The following is a 26,007-nucleotide window of genomic DNA, read 5'->3' as shown; positions in this document are numbered from 1 at the left end:
AATAAAGCTTGACTTGATTTCTGTATAATAGAAATAAACCAGCAAAAAGATAAATTAATTTATCACATTTTATTTGCTAATCAAAGAATATTTATACTATTAAGCGACAGCCAACAAGTTTTAAGAATATGGCTCATTTATTTATTTATTTAAAAATCTGATGTTGGGATGAAAGTATAGGACTATAGGACCCCCTTGCCTCTGTAGTCTCTCAAGGGGCTTGGGGGTCCTATAGACAGAAATACATCATTATAAAAAAACAAAACAGCATTACATTACAAACACACACCTCAAATACTGGATACAACTGGATACAATGACCTAAATCATAAATCAACATTTAAAACAGGTTATTTAAAGATGAGAAAATAAAGATGTCCTGAGGCAATGAAAGAAGTAAAAGATCTCAAATTAAACTTTTTGTTGACCTGTGTCTGACTTCTCCAAAAAAATGATTGGGACATAAAAGGATATTGTATATTTCTGAGTGGATATGTATTGAAATTGTTGTTTGAATGTCTGCAAGATGGTAAAAAAAAGTTTTAGAACACCCCAATTGTACTCACTTTCTTCGCAATGTCTCTGTAGCAAAGACCTACATTTTTAAGTGTTTTTGTATAATTTTCAGTTTTGGGTAACCTTACCTTTTTATTAACCTCTGGCAGTTCATCACTTACCTTTGTACTATTTCAAGCTATTCATTGGACTTGAACTGCTTGAATTCCCATCCCTTTATTTTAAATTCATTTCTCTTCTTTCTTTTTCATTTGTACCAGACCAGTTACCTGCAGCTCTTTCCTCATCTTTCTGTGGTCTACTTCAGATGTTGGATGTAAGCTGTGACTATGCTGGATGTGTAACATCAGTGGGGTTTTATGCAATAGCCTATATCTCCCTCAGGGGGCAAAAAATCTTACTTTCATGTTATGATTCATGGTTTATGTTACAGATGTGCATTTTCCTATATACTGCACACAGATGCATGTATGTAGTGTGCGTGTGGCAGCATGGTAACAGTCTTTGATTGGATACTTCTCAGTCGTATATCCTCAACCCCATCATTGGGTCAAAGTGTCTCAGCCAATCAAAACAGCAGCTCAGAGGTACATAAGAGCTGCCTTAGCTACACCATGCACCCTGCCAGCACATAGAAACCTACTAACATCATTACTATCTAGACTGTAAAGCCTCGAATTGGTTTTCCAGGTTTGTCCAAAACAACCCAAGATGATAAGGAATGCACACGAGTGAGGGTGTAAGTGTGTGTGCGTGACGGGGTAAGAGTCATTTTGCAACAGGCTGGGCTGAAGCAACATGACAGCATGTATGAGAGAAAATGAATCGGGCAGAAGGGGAGGAGGAAGGGAACTGGGAGGAGAGAGCTGCTGCACATGTTAAGCACATGAGCAGCATGAAAAAACTATAAGGATGCATATACAGAGGAAAGAGAGGAGGAGGAAGAAGAAGAGGGGGTGGCTTGGAAAGACAGAGAGGGTGGGAGGGATGTAAGGCAGGGACGGCCTGACCCAGTTAGAAGTGCTGCATCACTCATGGATCTACAGAGCAGTGACAAAGAGGAAGCGATGGGATACGGGAGACTTAAAACAGAGAAAGTGTTTAAATGAATAAATGTATGGAGCAGAGTGTTTGCAATCACAGACATGAGGAGGAAACAAAGATGGCTTCATTGTTTAGCTTTGATTCAACTTCAGGACTTGTTGCCTGAATTAAGAAACACATGCTTCATGTATGTGATGAAAAAGGACTGCCTCCTAATAAAACACGTGTTCATTCTAATATTTCTTTCACAAGAAATATGGAGGATCAAACATGTATTTTACACTTAAAACCTATTTCCATAACCCCAAACTTAATTACAACCCAAACCTAACGATTGGATAAAACCTCCTAAACATCCATATTTAATCTGAATATGAGAAAAATTCAGACATTTAAAGGACTGACAACATGCTGGGAATTAAATGCAGTAAATTATCACTACTGGCCTTTTTCTTTAAGTGTGTGCAGAGAATGAAAACAGCCTTGGATATTTAGACATTATCAGATCTTAGACATCAGTAAACTTCAATTCTGAACATTAAGTAAGACAGAATAGCCCAGTATTCCTGTTACAACCTGTTACCATCTACTCCTGTTTTCTTTATCTTGCGACCTTTGTGAAGGATAAAAACAAAAACAAATTCACATTCACATTTCCTCTCAGCTTCCTCCTCTTGAGACAAAAGTGTGGTGTTCAGGTTTATTATCTTTTTCATTACATCCATGCGACCACTCAAAGACACTTGTTCACAGTGCAAGGTTTGCCTCCTTATAGGGACATGGACCTCTCAACACATCCTACCACTAGAGAGCGCCACATCCTGTGACAAACCTTCCTCCAAAGCTGCTCCACACATCCCCAGCATCCTCCACCTCTTCCTCCTCAGGTTTTTGCAGGGATTAGAACGCTGGTCACGTAAACTATACTGGGAATCACGTAAGCTATAGTGGGATGACACACAAACCTATATATTAAAACAGACCCTGCGGCTGTCTGTGCCTCATCTGCACTTAAAACTACTAGTATGTGTCGGCACATGTTTATAAAGAAAAGCCGGCCTGCTGTATGAAATGTATCAATCCTGTCTGAGAGAATCAATACTGCTGCATCTGACAAGGGTAAGCCTGCATACATTGACCTTGAAACCTCTCAACACTTCTCATGCCAGCTTATCTGAATCAATGCTGGCTCCTGCTTCTCTGCAGCTCCTTTCACTTTCTCTCTCTCTCGGTCATAAATTTGTATGAACAGTTTTGTCAGGGTGAGAGAGAAGTGAGTGACCTAGAAGCAATATAAATGAGAAAGTGAGGCTCTTCTTCCCTGTTTTGATGTCTTTAGCATGCTTTGGGGGGGTGGCTGGCTGGCAGATGTAGGCCAATGTTTCTACTCCAGTGCCTCTGTTGAGAAACAGGAGTATGACTGAGACAGGTTTATTATCCTTTCATTAAGTCACATGGAGCCACTTCTCACTTACATCCAGTTCAGCAGTTTCACTTCCGCCCTCATCTTATTCACTGTTCCCAGCGTTACCATGACCCTTGTGCTGCAACCGCTTTCCTTTCTAACTTCTGCATTCATCCTTGCCCTTTACCACCCCCCCACCCCCACCCCCGGTTTCCCCACCCTACTCAAAAGACCTGCAGGACAGAGCAAGGTGTGGCGCTTGCACACACTTTGCCATCCAGGCAACTGTTGCCAGGATACCGCAGTGCACATAGAAAAAGAGTAATTGCTGTGTGGGTGAGCGAGCAGGTGTGTGCGCGAGTGCAGAAGAAGGCTGGGGCACCGTACATAATTGATAAGGGGGCCTGAACTGTCCCTGCTGCCTCCTCATGGGTTCGCCTCTCCACTCTAAGCTCACAGTGTAAGTAATTGGACTGTACCTGAGGAATAAATGTCAAGAGTTATTAAACTACCCTCTCCACATCACACTTAACATATTTTATATTTATTACCACACCCTCTCTCACCTGATCTTTCATTTAAAAAAGCAACTACGCATGGATTGATCTGTTTTTCCTCTACCTGCATCAACAGCAGCAATGACTCAGCCTCTGACCCCTCCTCAGTTGGAAGTTGCCAAAGGATACTAGCGTGCTTCAGTGTAGCACCAAACCTACATCTGTGCTGCTGAGCATCACAGTTATACATAAATAATATTTCCTGTCTAGAGCAGCAGTTTCCCAAATTTTGTCTGGTGACCCATTTCTTTCTAAATGTATTACTCTGATGTTTTAAAGTGATAAGACGCAAATAAACACTTATTTTTGAGGGTTGCAGTTGGAGCTTCTTATGAGATCAGAAGCCATGCCGACAAAATCGGTGGTATAAGGTCACTATGTCCCAAAATTATATTTATTTGCTTTAGCTTTTTTAACCAAATTGTACTTTCCTAAAGCCTAAATTTAGTATTATTAACTGTCCCACAGGTTGTTTTTTTACAGTATTACAACAGTTAATGTAATGCTGCTCAGCATTCTCAAATTCCTCCTGTTTTGTCAATAAAATGCTGCACTAATTCTGTCTCAAAACAATTTATTAGTTATGCCACTGTAATTGCAGCTGCCTTTGCCAACATACATATATTTATTATATTAATATATTATTAGATGTGGGACAGTCTGGAAGGTGTTCTGCAGGATCAAACCTCGCTAACTCCAAAATTTGCAGTAGTAAATCCTGTCTATCACAAGTTTTCCCCTCATCTCATCTCCTGTCCTCAAAAGAAAGCACAGAAACAGATGACTTATATTTACAGAATTTTATTTAATTATGTTGCAAACAATGACATCCAGATATATTGATACACAACTTTTTACTGTGCGTGTATGTGCATTTGTGAGTGTATGTGTATGTGTGTGTAAAGAGAGCAGTGAGACCACAGAAAGCAGAATGAAAATCCCGTGTGAGGGAGCCCTCAATGGGTTAACAAGGCAGAGATAGCGAGCAAAGAGGGCACTGGGCGATTCTCTGGGGTGACATACACACACAAACCTCATTAATAGGTGAGCAGACTTTTTCCTCTGTAAAACACACCTTTGCTATGGGGGGCGTGTGCCTGTGCTCTCAGCAGCTTAGGGATCATTAAGGTCCTGTGAGTGTCTACTAGAAAGCAAGTTTGTTAAAAGAGATGAAGTAGTATGAATGAACACAGTGGGTGAGAAGCTTTGCCTCCTCCTCTCTCCTCTGACCAGAGCAGAGACGGTGGAGAGAGATTCTCCTGTCGTAATATACAGACACACACACACACACACACACACACGATGTATACACACACACACACATGTACACGCGCACTCACCCACAGAACCTTGTGTGATTCAACTCAGGAGCTGCATCCTGCTTTGTTTTTTGTTTTGCTTTTTTTCCTTCTTAGACTTGTTATCATCTTCTCCTGAACACTTTCCACTTGTTCTCTTTCTTTTACACTTACATTTCTCACACCCTCGCTATCACCATCCTCGCAGTGACAGACCACAACAATGAAGGCATGGAGTAAAACAAAACTAAACAAAACCTAAACCCCTTCAACAAGGGGCGCCATTGGTTTTCGTGCACTGTCAGTTAACCGGAATCCACCTGCGGCAGGACACAGGAATATTTACCCTTTGACCCAACAGGAAGTCATAACAACAGTATGCAAATTCGGCAAATTTAACAGTATACAATTTTTTTTGTTTGATTCACCATGCAAGGAATACTTCTTATCTTTTGAGTGTGTTTATGTGTCAGAGATTGCGTGACATTTATTAAGCGTACCCTACATCCAGAATAATTTACATAAAAGGACAATAGTCATCTTAATAGGGCTGGACCGATGTAGGGGAGGTGGGGAGAAAAGAGGGGAGGCGGAGGGGAGGGGCAAGGACAAGGGGAGAAGGTAAAGCGCCATGGTCAACTATGGTTTGGAGTGCGAGAGTTGAGGGGCTGGGCTTAGTGTTGGGACAGAGGGGGGAGGGCTGGGGTAAGTTGGGGATATAGGGCTGCTTTAGGAGTTGGGAGGGAAGCAGGACAGGGCGAGAGACGGGAGGTGGCCTCAGCGGCACTCCCAGACTTTGACTGTCTGATCGACACTGCCTGTCACCACGTAGGGAGCAGTCTTGTGGAAATCTGCAAGAGAGATAAACACTTGTTTAGGTCTTGCATTGATGATAAGCTCGATGATTTAAAAAAATTCACAATGATGTGAAATAACAGAACTCTGAATCTGAAGGGGGGCATTTCAGCGCCGAATTTAGGTTCAGTAGAAGCTACTGTTAAATGTTGGAGGAGCAGAAGATGATAAATTAATTTAATGTTAAAAATTCTTACCAAGAGAGGTAACAAAGTGTTCATGGGCACACAGGGTCTTCATGCAGCGCTTGTTCTTGTAGTCCCAGATCCTAATGGTTTTATCATCAGCACAGCTCACTATGAATCTTCCTCCAGGATGCACCAATACACCACGCACCCAATTGTCGTGTCCCACCTGAAGAAACAAGATGATTATTCACCGGCCCCTCACTTGTAAGCAGCAATACAGGCCATCACAGAAATCTTCATTTTTTCCACTACGCACCAGAGTCATAAGGCAGATGCCAATGCTGACATCCCACATCTTAATTGTTTTATCTCTGGATCCAGACAGAAGGAAAGGGCCAGGCTTTCCACTCTTCTTGCTCTGCAGAACAAGAGATACAGGAGACATGTACACTGAATGTTTTGAAGACAACAATGCAGTTTGCTATCAAAAGGCATCCTAGTGGTGTGAGGTAGCAGTTCATATTTAATTTGTTTAAAATAAATAATAAAAAATATGTGTTGTTTCAATGTTGCAACTTCAGTGCCATCGCACTCTCAAATCACTACTGACTGACAGACACTGAACATTCAAGTCCCTCTGATTGGATTGGGGAGGATATAAAAGAAGATGCAGATATGTAAATGACATTGAATTAAAGTGAGGTGGGTTATTACACACACACACACACACACACACACACACACACACACACACACACCTAATCTTTTGTGATAAATAGAAGTACAAGCACAGTGCCTGTCGGAACAAAAGCTTCACTTAGATCCCTGAAACATTTCTTGTTTCCTCCTAAGATTATTTAGTGTGTTTATAATATTTAGACATTCACTCATATGGTGCACGTAGTCTGCCTTTACTATAAACAACTGTGGGAAACCATGCAGCTGAACCAAACACACACTAACATCCTCTATAGGTAAACGTCAGATCCTGCAGCAGGTGTACGTACCTCTGAGCCTGTGGCCTCCAGGATGGTGGGATGGGCACTGTCAGGGGCCCAGGCGATACATTCTACCACATGTTCATGCTCCCGCAACTCAGCTTTGCATTCCTTTGAAGAAACCACCCAGACACGCACTGTCTGGTCATTGGAGCAACTAGCGATCAACGAGCCATCCTGGTTGGGACGCACCATCCTTACCCACTCCCTGTGGCCTGCAAAGGTTTTCACACAGTACCTACACATGGAAATATTGTACAAAGTTAAACTATTGATGTGAAGCTTTTAACATAAATTCACTGTAATGTAAAGTGATACAATGTTACTGCAGATAAAATTAAAGCCATGTGAAGGAAGAATTACATCTAACGTCTTACATCTAAATCCCTGTACAGAGCCCCCGAAAGGTCATGTTAGGATTTATTTTTTCCCCCTTTCTCAGCACTACATTCCCTTGCATTACTTTTGTGTATTGGGCGACTCCTCAGCTTTAAATCTGTATCACTGACTTATGAGAGATAACTAGTGGAGGATAGTTAACCTTTTTCTCTACAGTGTGTTTAGACCAACTGCTGCGGCAGCCATGCTTTGACTGTTGCTGAAATTGTGGCTGTAATTGTTATGATAACCGAGGCTGTCATCTGTCATATTCAACAGAAGCATCCGATTCAAATCCTGAGCTTCATGATGCTTTCAAAGCTACTGTTAACAGAAGCAGTAAAGAGTAGCTGCAGCCACATCTATGACACCATAGAAATAACCACAAGTGCAGCTGCAGCCCCAGCATTAAAAAGATCTATGGCTTCAACCATAGTTCAGCCAGACAGAGCAGCTGTGGTTACCAGCGGCTGCAGAGCCTACTGTCAGACGTCAGCCTTTTCATGAAGATCAAAGAGCCATAAAGGCCCAGTTTTAGGAGTGACATCATCCTTCCTGTAATGTCTCACTGTGCTATAACTCAAGAACTGGCCCAATGCATGAACCAGAGAGAATGCAAAACTGCAAGATAACGCAAAAGTAGTTAATAAAAAACAAATTCCCACCATCACCTGTCAGGGGTGCTGTACCTATGAGAGATCATCATACTGAGAGTCAAAACAAGGTTCCCCTTCACTTACCCAGTGGCCACCTCCCACATCTTGATGGTCTTGTCTCTGGAGGCAGACACTATGTGGTCACCATTTGGCATGATGGCTACAGATGACACATTGTGATCGTGGCCTGGACGATACAGTTGAGAGTTTAGTTGTGTTATTGGTGTGAATTCATCTTAATACTTAAACCACAAAGACAGATGTTTCCAAAAACGTTAGGGCTCATAAAATAACTCGAACCCTTCATTACAAAAAAGTTTTATATTCAGTTTCTTGAATAAACGGAATATAAACCTTCATACATACTTTTATATCAAACACAACACCAAATCAAACATTTTAGTGAAGCAGTTAAGAAATCCTATTTCTAAATCAGATTGTATATGATAAGTGTCCTGTGTTACTGTATTAACTACAACACACTGTTGCTCCTGTGTTAATCTCTTACCATGCATTGTTCGGATGCACTCAAACCCCTGAAAGTCCCAAAGTTTGATGCTCATGTCAGCTGAACATGAAGCCAGAAGCTTCCCCGTCTGGTCAAAGGAGATGTCCTGCACAGAGTCTGTGTGGCCCTTTAGGGTTCGCTCAAAGTCCCCTGCCTCATAGTCCCACACCTAAAATCAGACAGACAGCTGCTGTCAACGAGTCACCTCAATCTGTAACTACTAATCCAACACAGCTCTATCCTTACATATAACTCAAATAACAATAACAAAATTAGTCAAATTATGTGTCTTGGTCTGAGAGGAAAAAATGTTATATGACATGATGTCAAGGTACGTGAGGCCAGGGATGGGTCGAGTTTTAGTCGCTCTAATATCAACACAAATATGTGTAACATTCAGAAAGCAGAACGAGCTTCAGGTTACATTAAGTGTTTTCACATTATTCTAACATTAATTTTCAGAAACTGTGCACACAGACATGCAGGTTAACCTGTTTAAACAAACAAAGCTGTTTCATTTGTTGTTCAAAGTAAAACAAATAAACAATCTGCTGACATTGTTTACTTGTTAATGAATAAAAAGGCTAAGAAGTATAAGAGGGATGGTTAGAAGAGAAACAGATCTGCATATTTCCGGAGGTGCAGTGTTCTGGGAGTGTTGCCTCTGACAACAAGAGCATCAGCTGATCTCCACGTAGATGAGCAGTGACAAAGCAGAAAAAAAGAGACTGAGTGGGGAAGGAAGGGAAGCAGAGAGCGAGGGAGGGAGGGAGGAGGATGATTAAGGGAGGAGGCAGAGGGGGGAAAGTGTGTTGAAGCAGAAGAACGGAGAATAAAAAGAGAGAACAGCCTCAGATCTGCAGTACAGCTTTGATCTGGAGGGTCAGAGCTGCAGAGGCTATGTTGTGGTGTACAGCAACACTCACTGATTTCACTTCTAAATGCTGCTGCATGCAGCCAATGCTGTGCTTTAATATTCCTGCTAGACACACATTTTCAAAGGAGGGCTCACTTTAAAAAAGACATTCATAAGGTCAATAATTTAAAAAATAGGATTTTAATCCAGTATTACAGTAGCTCAATTAGATTTTCTTTAACTTTGGAAAACATTTTTTCACCAATATTATCCACTTAATCCAATTTTGTGATTGCATATACATGATATCAATACAATTTCTCCCAGTGTACTGTGGTACATTTGTATAGAGATGCCAGTTATTCTGTAGGTAAACCAGTAGATGCACTAAATATAACAATCTAATGCAACAGCCCGCCAATAAAGTCCAATGTTTGTTGAAACTGTCAGAAAAGAACTGATTTATCTCTGCAGATATTCTGCAGTAGTATGATGTCAGTTGTATTGCATTATTTTGAATTGTGTCTCTTATATTAAGTCAACTCCCACGGACATAAGGAGGTTCAACAGTCTCAATAAAAACTTCATGATAAGATTCATGAAATTAGGATTTATGCACATGACTACTGTGTTGCAGTATCTACATCAGATGTATTTTTAAAACTGGGAATTGGGTGTATAAACCTATTCATTAACACACACCTTAATGGTAGCATCCTCGGAGGCTGTGACCATGACAGAGAAGACGGGGTGGAATATGACGCGTGTGACTGGAGCACGGTGCCCGCTCAGGGCATATCTCTCTGGAGGGCGGGGGATCCATTCTTTGGGGTCTCTCTTCTGACCCACAGGTCCTCCATGTGTCATCTCCTCCTTTGCTTCATTCAACTTTGACTCCAACTCCATCACCTGCAGAGAGGCGAGTACAGTTTAAAGACCAGCTGATCAGCAAATGTTTATCCCAACAAGAAAGTTGAGTAACTATTTTATATTATAATGCTGTTTATATGTGTATATGTGAAAACAATGCCTTACTCACATACAATGCACTAATGCATATATCTAACATTTCAGGCAATAATACAATACATCAGACACCCCTCACCTTCTTCTGTAATCTGATGACTGAGGTCCATTTCTTTTCCAAAAGCCCAGCATACTTTTTATCTACCTCTTCATTCTAAGGAAGGAGAAAAAAGGAGAACTTCAGAAAAATAATCCACATTTCTCTAGTTAAAAGTTAAATGTACAGTTTTTTGTCTCCTTACCATATCTAACTCTGCCTCTTTCTTGAAGGTGGAATAGGCCTCCTCGTATCCATTGGAACGGAGATAATCGGCTATAGCCCGGTTTCTGAGGAAAAAGTAGAATAAAATAGAGTTTTGAAAGGTTTTGGGTGTCAAATAGTAACCAATTCACCACACAGACGCAACAGTGCATTTTCATTTGAGTATGTCCAAGTGAGACTGCAATTTATTAAATATTAGCTCCACCTTAACAGAAAAGCTGGTTCCTCCTTAAAAAAAATGAGAGGAGACCACACCCTGGGTGCAGATGGGAGCACTAGGACTCAAGTTTCTCCTTTCCACTTTAAATGTAAGCAAATCTGAATAAGTACCAAAAGAAATTATCATGCTTCAGTGAAGAAAACAAAACACGAGGACCAAATCACTGGGAAACTGTGTTTTTGTGCTGCTATGGAAACCGGAGACTCGCCACAGAAGAAACACTGAGCGGGGACGGGCTAACCACAAGCACATGGAAACAGTCTTAAACACACATTATAGACTTTGCGCACAAACACAGATGTACGCAGACACGGGTTATATAAATGAGTGGAACAGCTCCTTTACGAGATGAAGGGTGAATATTTCATGAGTAACGGTGCTAAAATTAGGATGCGGCTTCAGGCCCCTTTTCAACGGCTGATAATTGTAACCCTGATACCACAGTCTGTTGTGGACTTTGATCATTTAACCACCGCTGGAAGAGGGATTTCCACGTAATATCCCAATCAAATATTATATATTTTTTTTTAAACTCAATTTTCTTGACTGGAAAGATTCACATCACAATAATGAGAGAAAATGCTTGCTGTTTTACGCCGCCTGGTCTGGTATGTATTGAAGTGGGCGTGCATACCGTGTGATCGGCCAGGCAGATACCCCTGTACTGAGCCACTCACATTAACCAGTAATCATTTTGTCAAGTTCCTCCTTCCCCATCCCCCTCACTTCTTTGCCCGTCATGTGGGTTATGAAATATTCACTGACCAGCGATCGAGTGATGCACCTTAAAGCTCGTATCTTTTCACATTTATGATGATTACAAGCACATGTTAAGGAATGCACTTCCTCACAAGATCTGCATTAACGTTGTCCGGATGACTGAGCCCCAACAGCTTTTTATCAAACGTATGACGTATGTCTGCGCTCGTAGACGAACTTCTAGGCATTGCTAAAAAGCCATGCACTTTAATGCAAGTAAACCATTTGCATGAGCAGAGCATGCGTATTCCTCAACATGTCAGTGCTTGTTTTGCATGTGTAACGAGCCTTCACACCCACATATTTACATCCAGGCACTCACAGTTCATCTCTTTGTCTCTGTGACAGCACCATGGTGGCTGCTGTTGTCTCCCTCTCGGGGAGTTGAGGGTGAGGTGATGATCTGAAGGGGGGAGTCTGGCTGGGACGTGTGTGGCAGGGAGCTGTACGATCCCTCGGCGGCAGTTTTCCTTCAGAGATACTCGAGGTCGGGGGAAGGGGGGGTGGTGGCGAGAAGAGTGCCACGCAGAGCGAGGTGGGATGGAGATACTGCTGTCAATCAACTGGCAGGACAAAAGCTCCGCAGTAAATCACAATGGCCCAAATCTCTCTCACTGATCAGTCGTGTCCATCACCTGCTGAAGAGAGAGAACAGTGGGTGAGAAACAGGAACAAAATAAATAGACAAAATAAATGAAGGAGTGAAAAAAACATTTGTGCAATCAGTTGACCAACACCTGTATTAACAAAACTATGTTCAAGTTATCTACCGCTACTCTAGAGTTTTCACATCTTCTCTTCTAAGTCTGCATGCTTAATTGATACAAAAATCATCCTTAAAGTACCATTAAATACGGTTTGAGTGAATGAAGCTGACGGAAAAGAAAGTGCAACACAGTTTGCAGGTAAGTAGGTGAAAGAAAAGCCCTCCTAAGGTCTCAATTTTATCGTCCTCTTCATTCATGCATCTGCAGCCACAGATTTGATTTAATTTACTTATTACAAACAAATATTAACTGTGCAACTCGGACTGAACAAGCAGCTCTCGACCTTCTGCCCGTTTGATCTGCATTTTTTTGGATGCTGCATAAGCGAAAGTTCATTTTCAGGTTAACTGCAAATTCTGCTGATTTTACACACAACTTTGTCCTCAACTATCTCATCAGGCCGCATCATTTTTTGAACTTCATTAACTGAGCTAACTTGGATTCTGGGGTTTATTGTTTTGATCTGGATTTCGGGACAACGTGACCGTCCTGACAGAAGAGCGCAGATCAGCAGACGACACTGGAAAAATCAAACCCAGCGTTCAGTGATTGTGAGGCTAATAGGAGTTTATTCACTTTCTGAGCTTCAACACTGCCGGCACCTGGGGCCACAATAGCACTAAGCTGCTTAACGGTCGGACCAGACAACCTCGAGTCTCTCTGTGTGTGCGTGTGTGTGTTTCCAAGTGATAGAGACCACAGGTTCTCCATACAGCTGACACAGTGCAATGTTAAGAAGGGACTGGATGGTCGCTAACAGGATTAACCGCTGACATGGAGCAAGAACCTTAACAGCGTGCCACTCTCGTCTACCTCATTGTCTGCTGCTGTCGCTCTGTGTCTGTTTCACCGTCTGCCACTGCTGCTTCTAAACAAACTGGCTTCAGGAAAAATTAAGATTTGAAATGATGTTCGGGTCAAAAGTGTCTTAAATTTTCTCATCTACAAATGTTTATTTTTAACAGATGAGCCTTTCCTTTCAGCTGGGCCGTCCTGAAAGTGTCCTGGAAGGAACTTCACAATCTTTCCTGCCTTGCAAACATGATAAGTGCTTCGAGCTGAGAGCACAGAGGCCCTGATTTTAACTTCACTCTCAGCATTGTTCAAAAATAGCTGTTTGACCAAACAGATCAACCTCCAAACAGTTACGTAACCGAGACGGTCTCTGCAGCGTCTGTACCTGCCTGAGAGTCCCGAGCTTCACCCGCTGACTGTGTCTGACAGAAATGAGAAAAACAGGAAACGTCACAAATCACACAAAATGAACAAGTGACTGTCTGAAGCCCGATTTCAGTGAGTTAAAAAGTATTTAAGAGTGCTGCGTGAATCCTCCATTTACTGCACATAAATACTTATCAAGGCTGTGAGTGACTGTGAATCATAAATCCAGGTGAAGGGTACAAAGTCTCGTCTCCATGTTGCTCTTATCAAAGGAAAACGATGCACAAACCTGCGACCGTCTGACCCCTCAATCCATTTGTCCAAAGATGTAACGGTTACATAATGATTTATGTATTTATATTTTATTTTAATTTGTTAACATCCACAGGAAATTGGTGAAAGTCAGTCTGCAGTGTTATGACAAAATATATGATTTATTGTAAACAGCTTTTATATCACTTTTACTTTTGTTTTGTCTTTTTAAAAATATTTTAACCTAGTTTTACTTTAACTTTTAATAAACTTTTCCTCTGATTTTTTATATATATTATGTATTTATCTTTATTTTCTCTTATTTACTTTACTTCTTTTTCTTAACATTTGTATCATTTTTATTTTTGCACGCATCAGTCTGCAGTGTTATGGCATATATCAATTATATCTAACTTTCATTAAACTTCATCTCTTTTATTTCATTTTTACTTCTGTTGTCTTTAATTCATTTTAACCTAGTTTTTTAAATCTTAAATAAACCTTTTCTCTTGTTTTTAGTTTTCTCCTATTTATTTTACTTTGTTTAAATTTTCTAAACATGTTTCATCATCATCATCATCATCATCATCATCATCATCCTTATTTTTGATCCCTCGTCGTTTTTTATTCATTTTCTTTATCTTGTTGCTCATTCTTTCTTACTATCATTACTACCGTTCATGTGTGTAAACCAGCTGCGGTCCGTTCACAGTGAGATATATACACACACACATAGAACAAAACATGATAAAGTATTTTCAAAGTTTAAGAAGCTCTGCAGTTCGATCACACCAAGCAACAAATAAATTCAGTTTAAAACACGCTGAGTCAACTTTAGTGAGACTCTTCCCTCACTTTATTGAAACCATGGCTTTCTAAAAACCTGCTATGGGGTAAAGACCTGATCACAAAGACCTGATCGGGCCGTAAGATTGAGACTCGGTGGCAGTGAGAGTGAAACCAGAGCTGAAAACGGCCTGACGCTGATCTCTACTGCGTTCATGAGATAAGATGAAGTGTCAGTGAGCGAGATAATAATCCGACCCCGTCCGGCTCTTAAGGGTGACTGTGTAACTAAAGAACATCTATATGAACATCTGTGTGAAGTGTGACGGAGTTAAATTTATGGGACTGTGAGGCACAACCTGTTGAAACGAAGTCATCGCTCTCGTATCTATTCAGCACCCAGTCCAGGACACGCTTAGACCGAACGTCCACGGAGTGGAGTTTTCGAAAAAATCCATTCAGGTTTTCTGCCTCTCACTGTAACGTATGTCTGTTCTTTTTAATTAACTGTTTAATGTTTGGTTTGTGCAAACTAAACTAAACCAAGGCTAAACCAAATTAAACTAAATTAAACCAAGCTAAACCAACCAAACCAAATTAAACTAAACCAACCAAACAAAAATAAACCAAAATAAACTAAACAAAACTAAACCAAACCAAACCAAACCAAACTAAAGCAAACCAAACTAAACTAAACTAAAGCAAACCAAACTAAACTAAACCAAGGCTAAACCAAACCAAACCAAATCAAACTAAACTAAACCAAGGCTAAACCAAACCAAACCAAAATAAATCAACCTAATCTAAACCAAGGCTAAACCAAACCAAACCAAACCAAACCAAACCAAAATAAATCAAACTAAACTAAACCAAGGCTAAACCAAACCAAAATAAATCAAACTAAACTAAACCAAGGCTAAACCAAGGCTAAACCAAGGCTAAACCAAACCAAAATAAATCAAACTAAACTAAACCAAGGCTAAACCAAGGCTAAACCAAACCAAAATAAATCAAACTAAACTAAACCAAGGCTAAACCAACCCAAACCAAAATAAATCAACCTAAACTAAACCAAGGCTAAATCAAACCAAACCAAATCAAACCAAACCAAAATAAATCAAACTAAACTAAACCAAGGCTAAACCAAACCAAACCAAAATAAATGAAACTAAACTAAACCAAAGCTAAACCAAACCAAACCAAAATAAACCAAATCAAACTAAACTAAACCAAGCTAAACCAAACCAAACCAAAATAAACCCAAACTAAACTAAACCAAGGCTAAACCAAACCAAATCAAACTAAACTAAACCAAGGCTAAACCAAACCAAACCAAAATAAACCCAAACTAAACTAAACCAAGGCTAAACCAAACCAAAATAAATCAAACTAAACTAAACCAAGGCTAAACCAAACCAAACCAAATCAAACTAAACTAAACCAAGGCTAATAGCACGGCTGCGCGAAACTGCTGTGACTTTGTTTTATACGTGACACAAACACATAAACAATGGAGGACATGGAGGCGATGGTGTACCTGCTGCTGTATGAGGCTTTCTGTCACACACAAAGCAACAAAATTGAGCCGTATGCCTGTTACGCTGTTGCCGGTATTTAAAAAGGCCGGGTTTGATTCTTATGTGGGGCCACTCAGGACTCATCCAGTGACGACTCTCTGACCAATCAGTGGCCGGCAGTCTGTTGACGTCACATTTAGTATCAGCTCGGCTCGCTTGGAACCTCAGCAGAACAGGTACTAAAAAAGTACCAGGTACCAGGTACTATCCCTAGTGGAAACGCAAAAAAAACGAGTCAAGTCGAGCCGAGTAGTGCTAGAACTGTATAGTGGAAAAGCGTCATAACCTATGACTCCTGCAGGTTGATCAGTTGGTAGGACTGTTGTACTGCGTTACTACAGATGAGTTTCGATTACGTGAAAAGTTCAGCTGCTCTCTGGTAGTGCAGGTTTTTGTAGTTCGACAGGGACCGACAGAAACCAGGACTTAAACTGATCCAGAACAACTTTTTAATCTGGATCGGGACCTTCAAGTCACTCTTGAAGCTCTCATCTGTTGACTGAATGAGTCTGATACGTTTACTTAACACTTCATATCTTACGCTGCTTGTCTAATTTTCAGGTTGTGAACATTTATGAACTAAAAAAAAAAGTGAGTTTCGGTGTCTCAGCCGACTAAAAGCGATTCAACATCTTTAAAAAATATTGTTTTTCAAATGAATGATCTCAGGCCAAATTATGAGCTGCATGTTAATCAAAAAACAATCGATGTGTGGATTAAAGTATTTGTGCGATCTCATTTTCATGTACCAGCCGTTCTGCCGTGTTTGTATTATCGCATGGAGGTCCATTGCATCAAAACAAATGCACCTCATTTTCCTCCTTAACCTGCGTCAACAGATAAAGACTGAGAGCTGGTCCTCGTGAGAAGTGGGCAGGACGTCAATGAGATGCAGCTTGGTGAAAACGCAGTGAAAGAAACAAAGAAACAAAGAAGGAAAAAAAAACACTGTAGATAAACAAAAATGGGTCATAAAAACGAAACGACTGATTAAAACCAGACTCAGATGTTTGACGTCATCAATAATGATAAAACCACCTGAAACATCGTAATAAGACCAGGACTAAATGACCACTCAAACATCCACCTTAACCCTCACATACGGGTCATATTCTGCACCCCCACAGTACTATTCTGGGTCAGTTTTGACCCAGTCTAAGAACCCCCTCATAAAAAAGGTCCATCCCAAACCACAGAACCACAGATTTGTTTCTGGTTAATCATTGAAAGTGGGATTAAACCTTGATTAATGTTTCAGAGAGCAGAGAGAATGTATTTTTTTGGTTTTACACCAACTGTTTTGGGATTTTTTCCATGTCTTATTTTACCTGAGACGTGAAAATATAACAAGCAATAATTATTTGACCCGTACAAAAACACCCTATACACATTTCTTTTACCTGGACTTTTCCTAATGAGACAAAATAAAATGCATAATTGCTAAAATGTAATTTAACAAAAAGCCATGTTAGTAGATACAGGTCAAATTTTCCTCAATGGACAAACATTGGTAGCACCTTTATAAAAGTTTAACATCCTAAAATAGTTTCATTTTTGTGCATTTTGAGCCACTAATTTCAGGCGAAAATAACATTTGGAGTGTTTTTACAGTTGTTATATTTGACCCAAACGGTATGTACGGGTTAAAGACTAAAGAGTTACTTTCTGCTTCAAGGGAGCCACAGATTCATCTCAGATCACCACAGTGACAGAAAGGATTAGCTACTTGAGATCTTCCCGACAGTTACCTTACCTGCACCAACGTGACCAAATGAGAACAAATTATTATTGTTTGAAGACTGCCACAGATTTACGATCTGAACTACGAGCCCAATGGTTTTTATCAGTAACAACTTTATTATTTTTATTATTATCATTATTACAGCACTCTTAAGAGAAGACACTTCATTTATTATTCAGGGTTTAATAAACTTTCGTATCATTAAAAAAAAAGGAAAAAACAACAACTACTTACAGACTAAGTAACAAGTGCCTCCTCCTCCTCTCCCTCTTCTCAAGAACAATAAAATATTTAGCACAGCGGCCGGCTCCTCTGGGTTTTAACCGTGAAATGTAAAAAGGTGAACAGATGACTGGACTGAGCCTCAATATCAGACTGTGACGTCTTTCTTTCTCGGAGAGATGCAATTTCTTCTGGAGACAAACAGCATGAACAGCTGTGAGGTGACGGAGACTCCTCTGCCTTTCTTCCCCAAAATGAACATAAATAAATAAATCCTGGTGTGAATGCAGCTAAAACTATTTTTTAAAAAGCACTTATGAATGTAATGATGTTGTTTTTTGTACTAAAAAGAAACTTTGAACCCAAAACTGGACCTGAAGACAGTTTTATTAAACCTACAGGGCTCTCCTCAGGATTTTTGAACACTATTATACTTTATTCCAGACACAGGGTCCATGAAAAGAACACACACAATACAAAAAAGTTTTAAACTGAACACCTTCATGTTGTTGACGATCGGTAAAATAAAATAAACATTTAGTGTAATATGATTTGGGGTAAGACACTAAGTCTGCAAGTACTTAAAATATAATTCTCAATTTATGCATCAATTCATGTTTAAATTAAATCAATAAATCAATAAAATGTCAGAAAATATTTTTTTTTAAGTCTCCATTAGTTTCCTAAAAGCTCCATCTGTTTCCCAAAAGCTCAAGGTGACAGCTTCACATCTCTTCAAGTGGTTCGTTTTGTCCGAATACAATTAAACAGCATAAAGATTAAAGCTATTTAATGTGTGATATCATCCAAAACAGAAAGAGGCAGCCAGCACTCACATCTGAGGAGCTGAAACAGAAGACAGTCATCATTGTCGTTCAATAACTGAATTGCCAGCATGAGCCAGAAGGTAGACGTGCCCTGACTTTTATGAATGGATCATGTCCCGAGTAAAAAAACGGCCTCATTGAGTGAAAACCAAATGTCAAATTACATTTCTAGTGTGCTTAACTGTTTGTTTGCAATTTGCAAGGTTTATTTTTTTCCCAACCAACCGGTTTTTGGGTAGATTTCAACCAACTGAAATCTACCCAAAAGCAAAACGGAAATCAAACAAGCCACAGGCACTAATTAAAACTTCACATCAAGCTGTCAGTCATCACACCGTGCTCGTTTCAAGCTGCCAAGCATTGCCCCTCCTTATGGATGACCTTCAGGCCAAACAAGTCCATGCTGGCACAAACCACAAAGGCAATGGTTGATTACAAATAAAACATAATTTATCTCATTTAACTCAGCAGCCTTCAGCTCTTAACCAGCTTTACTTAATCAAAGATATCTCTCCATGACAGGATTTACTGCAATGAATCAGTTTATTGCCCCACAATAAACACACTCAGTTCAAAAGTTATACTCACTTTATCTGAAACATACTGCAGGTGTTATTAGCCAAACTGTCAAGATTCAAACATGACAAGACGGTGACTAAATATGAAAGTTGTTGCTTTGAAATTACACAACACCAATACACTACCTATATAATATATATATATTTTCTTTCAAGAATTGTACTTTAATATGTGCAGTTCCTCTCATACAGTATAAAAAAGAAGTGTGGGGGGTGTTAGTGGATGCAGGTAGAAAAGTAGCAGATTTAAAGCTGGACTGCACCATCAACAATAGCACCTCATTGTATTTGACAACATATAATAGAAAAAACTATTTTTGTGCATCTTTCATAGCCTGAAAGGTTCACATCTTATATACACAGGCCTTTGCATTAAACGCTTTGCAATAGCAGCAAATGGACAGTACCTACGTAAACAATAAACTAGTAAAAATAGGCTTAAACGGACAGATCTGTACCCCTCAAATGAAATATTATCGGTATTTCGTAGTCATCCCTTTTATAAGTCTCCACCCTGATTGAGATTCCTCAGAGGGGGAGAGCTTAAACTAAGAATGGAAAAAAAAACACCCTGCTGAGTAGCAGGGTAGGGTTTTAATATTTTTTTTTATGTCATGGAGAGCAGGTATGAGTTCAAAATCAGTCCCGAGTGACGTCTTTCCGAGCAGCGATGGCCACAAGGGCAAAGTTGCAGCAATGGCTCAGCAACGCCCTTTCCAGCTACTGTTAGCCTAGCTACCGGAGACGTTAACCGGAGCTGTCAGTGTGAGCAGACCGGATTTATAACACCATAACACACACACACACAGGGCGTTGGTCTAAGCCACATAACAGCTAAACGACATGGGTTCTTATTATGAAAAACCCCCCTTTAAATGCACATAAAATTCAAGTTGGTATATGCATGTTAAATTTGATTATAGGGCCATTAGCTGTTATTCCCCACTGTAAGAAAAACACAGCATTATTTAATTTAGCTGCACGAATTAAGTAGTTTCCACAACATATAAAAGGGGTCACCAAGTCGAATTTATGTGCGTTTGATTAATGCGTCTTTCTAGCAACGTCAAAATAATGTGCACCGGCTGAAGGGAAAATATGGCAGCCTGCTGACAGCACCTAGGTTAGCTTAGCCGGCTAGCTCGTCCCTATACAGCACTTCCATAAATAAACGTAATGCTAAGCTAACGTTAGCAAAATGTTCAGCAAGGCTTCACAACAAGTGTCTGGATACGAGTCACACGTTGGCCGAGTAGCTACAAAATGGTTTTTAAGATGACAAGCGCACTCAATATAGTTGGAATAATGTAATAGTGTGTGTATTTTGACGTTCAGTCTCTACATCGGTGCTTTTATGAAAGCCAACTTTGCCACCTTAGCGTAGCTTAGCTCTCGGCCTCTCCGCCATTTTGAGATCGGGACGGGAGAGCGTAGACACTGCAGGCGAATCGTCGTCAGAAATAACAAGTCTTTCTAAGTGACAAAACAAACATACAGACGCGTTTAAATACCGTTAACTCACCCTCTGACAAATGCCAATTCTCATATCCCTTCGGCTGGTCGAAGCATGCGATGGGAAACTCTTAGTTTGGTGTGGTGTTGTGACTTTTCACATCACCGGCAGGCGGTCAGATTTCTCCTCTTTGGTACCACCGAGCGCGTTCACCCGGCCGCAGCTAACGGTCGCTACTGGATATCGGCAGCGCGCACGTTGAGGTGAGCGGCGGCGCGCATTGGGCACATCTCACGTTCTTTGAAATTAAAGGGAGAAGTACTTCTGACTGCAGAGCGCAGACCTCAATGTGGGCGGAATCAAACCTTTACATTTGACGTCACCCACATCGATCTGCAGTCAAGTTAACGCTTACCAGACACAACATGATACTCTTTCAAAGTAATTTTTACGGTTAAACGCATCTGCGGTCACATTAACGCTTACTAGACACAATATACTAATAACGGAAAACTGTTATAACCGTTATGGAAAAATAGGAAAAATAAATTAGCCGGCTTCATAGCAAGGAAAAATAAACCATGGCAACAACTAACTTAAGTTCCGCCCTCAGTCTTTCGAACAACACCAAATATGACTCTATAATGCATAGCTGTCAATACTCAGACCTCCTTTGTGTTTTTTTAAAATAAAATAGCAATGTTAAAATAAAATATTCACATATTTAAGAAAAGTCAGAGTACTGGGTAAATGGGTTTTATTTCAACAAAGTAGCCTAATGACACTGAAAAATTCAACTAAGGACAAAATGACTGGTAGTGTTAAAACTAGCCTACTTGTTAATTCATGTGCAGCCAATTCACATGATCAACTCTACATTTACAATGTGATCGATATGTTTTAAGTAATTACTTCCGTGGTATATAGCTGCTCATCACATAACTGCTTCGTTGCTTGACAAGTATGAATGAATGAACTTGTAACCGGGGACCCCCATGTCAGGGGCTTCTCCATGTTGAAGGACAGTATTGTGAACAATGAAGTCGAAGCGCGCTCTGCTGGACATACTACGTAATGACACCATGTCTAAATCACCCAAAGCATCAATTTCTGCATTATATGTTCTGTGAAAAGTTTTCATATCGCGTATATCGGAAAACATGTACGCCGATATCGATATTTCAAATAGAACAGGAATGACAAATGTATGACAATTTCTATGCTTTCTCTTCTTTAGATCCTGCGCATTACTTTTCCTTTCTTTCACCTGGAGAGCAGCACCAACTGCAACTTTGACTTCCTTCAGATTCATGATGGGGACAGCGCCTCTGCCTACGTGATTGGAAAATACTGTGGCCAAAATAACCCCCAGGAACTCTACAGCTCCTACAATTCTCTATATTTCTATCTGGTTTCGCTCTGACCACTCCATCATCAGCAGTGGCTTCACAGTAGTTTGGCTGTCTCAGGATCCAGGTAAGGGCATTTAATCTATTCTGGTTTAGGAAGAGACCATTGGCTCCTCCAGTTTGCATGTCGAAGTGTCCTCGGGCAAAATACGTAATGCCACAATGCTCCCGATGGCTGTGCCAGCAATGTATATGTATTAATGTTAGTTTCCCCCTGATAAGTAGGGTGGCACGTATGGCAGCCCCTGCCATCAGTGTGTGAATGTGACTTGTAGTGTAAAACCACTTTGAGTAGTCAGAAGACTAGAAAAGCACCACATAAGTGCAATCCATTTACATATTAATTCCTAGGATGTTATTTTTATAACAATCAAATCTAATTAAAACTTTAAAGGTACAATTAAAATATAAAATGTAAAGACATTTTCAATTCCACTTTATAATATTATATAATACAATTGTGGTATGTAACTGCAGCTGTATATTGTATGGACTATAGTGATGACAAGTAAAATTGCTACCTATAAAACATGGTGATTACTGGATCATCAGTGTTTCCATGAAAATGAATTCAAATTAAACATGCAGAAAGTTATTCTCTGTTCCTGGCAGCATATTTGAGCTGCTGTATTCATATTTGAAACATTTTATGACCCAGACAACATATCCTCTATTGTAAACTCTTCACAGGATTCAAACTGTCAGTGTACCATGATGGGGTAAGCCCTGTTTTTATAGGGGAAGAAACTGGTCTATAACAAGCCCACCTATAATGTATGATAATGTATTCTCTATGATTCCACTCTGCATCCAGGTGCATCACAGGTGCACTAGGGTGTGCATTGGCTTCAGTCTGCACCAGTCTGCTGGATTCACAAAAATGAGGCCCGAAGACTGACAATCTCTGCTAATATAGCAGCTAGTGTGAGCTTTTTGTTTAGCTTGACAACAGCTCTAAATCTAACTCAAAATGTGTACTGTTGTGTTATTTGCACATGGTTCTGAATTTGGTTGTGATAAATGATATTTTGAATGTTAATGGTTACTTACCATAAGTATTATTGAAACACTGTTCTCATGAACAGGTGAATGTGTGAGCAGTTTAATGTTTAGTCCTCATAAATGATACACTATTCTGTACGAACCATACAAATTATCTTATCCATTGCAAAAAAAAAAAAATTATAAGAGTGGCTACTCAATTGTCATTCCTGGGTCTGCCTCATTATTGTTGCTCAGTACAGTGGATCCTCCCGAATTTAGTGTCTTCTGATTCTGGTCCAGGTTTCGTTAGTAGTACAAGTTATTATACTGTAATTCACTTTTATATCTTTAAAATTGGTTACAGAATTGGCGAGCCTGCCAGGAGCCATTTGATTTGAGCATCAATATTGAGGTAATGACCAGTATGGATTTCATACAAGAGTGTGGTGTCAAAATTCCAAATGCAGTTACTGTCAGTGGGATAACTCAGGTACCTGAACAAGATGAACAAGTGATTGACTTTCTAAAACAGCATGGTAAAATTGAGAGAGTCCTTTTGGTTGATGATTCACAGTCCGAGTTCTTTCAAAACCTGATCGTTGAGTATTCTAGCGGTTCAGCTTTAGAAGGTTTAGAACCTTTGGACCACTGTCGTATCCCCACCTGCTCATAAAGAGCAACAGTCTCACACCTCATTTTCAGATGTTACACCAAGCAACAATGGTGCCACTGACCATGTTCCCCTCACTAATGGGAAGAGAGTACCATCCCTTTCAGTAAGTGACTTGAACCCACCTGACATCCAGAAGGTCGTGGTCGAGCATATTGTACGGAGGCACACACAGCCAATTCCAAGTGAGACTCCGCTCCTTCTCCGGCAAGACTCCCACACCTTATCATGAAACTGATTATGACACATGGCGCACACACATAGAGTTGCTCCAAAATGATCCTAGCATGTCCCCCCTGCAAATATCCAGAAAGATCCTTGAGAGCTTGCTCCCACCGGCAGCTGATATAGTTAAAGGCTTACGGCCTGAGTCACTGCCTACTCAATTATTGTTGTTCAGTACAGTGGCTCCTCCCGAATTTAGTGTCTTCTGATTCTGGTCCAGGTTTCGTTAGTAGTTCAAGTTATATATACTGTAATTCACTTTTATATCTTTAAAATTGGTTACACATGGGATAGTATTTACTTTTTTAGAATATACACAATGATAAAGCTCTTGCTAGTGATACAGCTCTTTAATATTCTTGCTCAGCTGTTTTGCACACGTAAGCCTAAAAAATATAAAATATAGAGGTGTCATGTTTTAGACTTTGCATTTGCCCAAGAAAAAAAGCTGTGGTCAGTGTTGACATTTCAGCCTGTTAATGTTCAGAGAAAAAACAGTGTTGCTCACTTGTTGAATGTAGAAATTCAGGTTCCCATGATAAATTGAAAAGAGCTTCATGTAATATTAGTAATATTTGACTGATCAAGATTTGCACTGAATCAAATGAAGTGGTGATCTCCAACCCTAGTAACTTTCTTTTTAAAGTGTGCTGTAACAGATTAGTTACATTTATTTTGTAATTAAATTATGTTACACCCTGACACTCTGTTTTTAGTGGTCAAGGTTTTTTGTTTGAATTATCTTTAAAAAAATGTTTTAAGCACATGGAAAAAGGATTACCAAGCATCACTAAAGTCTGCAGTAGTTTATTTTTATCAACAATTTCCCCTTACTGCCTACTTTAAGTTATTTTCAAGCAGAGATGTATGAGTTTGTGTATTACAGTTTATTAAATCAACCTTTAAAATAATAACAACAACAATATTGATAATGAATAGTTATATATGCAATTTTTATTGTTAAATGTACAGTCAAGTTTTTATTTGAACAATTTTAATTGTAAACATGTTTCTCATGGAGATAACCAGCAGCAGGACAGATTAAAGTGATGATGTCACCTCGAGAGTTTTAATTATGCAGCTTCTTTGTGGATGCTGAATAATGGAACAACTCCCATGAAACTATAGCAGAGCCCAAAATGATTTTTCACCTACTAAATGGGTACATTTTTCAGATAAACCACTGTAAGCCATACATTGAAATAGCAGTTATGTGGGATAACATAAAATTCACTTATTTGGAGAGGGTCAACTCCAAAAAATGTCACTTGATATCAGTTCAAAGTGTGATGCTCTGATTTCCATCTTGGAGACAGACTTGTTCTTGTAGAGTTAAGACATTCAATGCTAAGATACTTATTGTTGCCCTACAATTTCCTGGATTTTTAATGACAACAACTTCACAGATTTCTGGTACACATCCAAAACGGTTATTATTTTAATATTTGGGCACAGAGAAATCATCCAACATGTTCTGAGAATGGATCACGACACAAGTGTGAAGCCCAGTGGACACATGAGGGATTGCAAGTAGCATACCATTTAAAAATTTAAGAAATTGTGACTTTTAGTAACACTGTTGCTATAGTGTTTTTCTCAGTAGAAGTATGACTAAGCATACTGTGCTTGTCCATTCATCTAGCAGTATCATCTTCATCACTCGGGTTTATGCATTTTTTTGACAAAAGGAGGAAAGTTGTACATGGATCCCAGCAATCCCTCTGGAATTCATGCATGTCCTGGATCTCAACAAGAGCTTAACAAGAGCTGTTTCAAAGGCTATATACTATAGACTATATAGCTTTTATCCAAAGTAGGTTATCTGGAGTCCCAATTGGCCCAGAGTTGTTCTCCGCAGTCATTTTCAGACGTCTGACTAAATTCTGTTG

At 39.8% G+C, this 26,007-nt stretch overlaps 1 protein-coding gene across 2 annotated transcripts; it reads right to left on the bottom strand.

The window, feature by feature from the left end:
- Window positions 1-4,313: 4,313 nt before the first annotated feature.
- LOC128371089 (lissencephaly-1 homolog B) lies at window positions 4,314-21,076 on the bottom strand. 2 transcript variants are annotated; one of them, XM_053331287.1, is made up of 11 exons: window positions 20,900-21,076; window positions 11,789-12,101; window positions 10,468-10,552; window positions 10,305-10,379; window positions 9,902-10,108; window positions 8,344-8,512; window positions 7,920-8,022; window positions 6,811-7,039; window positions 6,120-6,221; window positions 5,873-6,029; window positions 4,314-5,671 (listed from the first exon to the last, which is right to left on the bottom strand). In XM_053331287.1, the coding sequence occupies exons 2-11, from the start codon at window positions 11,818-11,820 to the stop codon at window positions 5,598-5,600; spliced, it is 1,233 nt and encodes a 410-aa protein (XP_053187262.1). In that variant the 5' UTR covers window positions 11,821-12,101; window positions 20,900-21,076; the 3' UTR covers window positions 4,314-5,597. The 2 variants fall into 2 exon arrangements, with proteins under 2 accessions (XP_053187262.1, XP_053187263.1); XM_053331288.1 differs by lacking the exon at window positions 20,900-21,076 and adding an exon at window positions 13,369-13,469.
- Between the last annotated feature and the right edge of the window lie 4,931 nt (window positions 21,077-26,007).

This window comes from Scomber japonicus, chromosome 13 (assembly GCF_027409825.1).
Source record: "Scomber japonicus isolate fScoJap1 chromosome 13, fScoJap1.pri, whole genome shotgun sequence".
In the NCBI taxonomy this organism is placed as follows: Eukaryota; Metazoa; Chordata; class Actinopteri; order Scombriformes; family Scombridae; genus Scomber; species Scomber japonicus.
The sequence above is the reverse complement of the archived record's forward strand: the minus strand, read 5'-3'. Positions and strand labels throughout refer to the sequence as shown.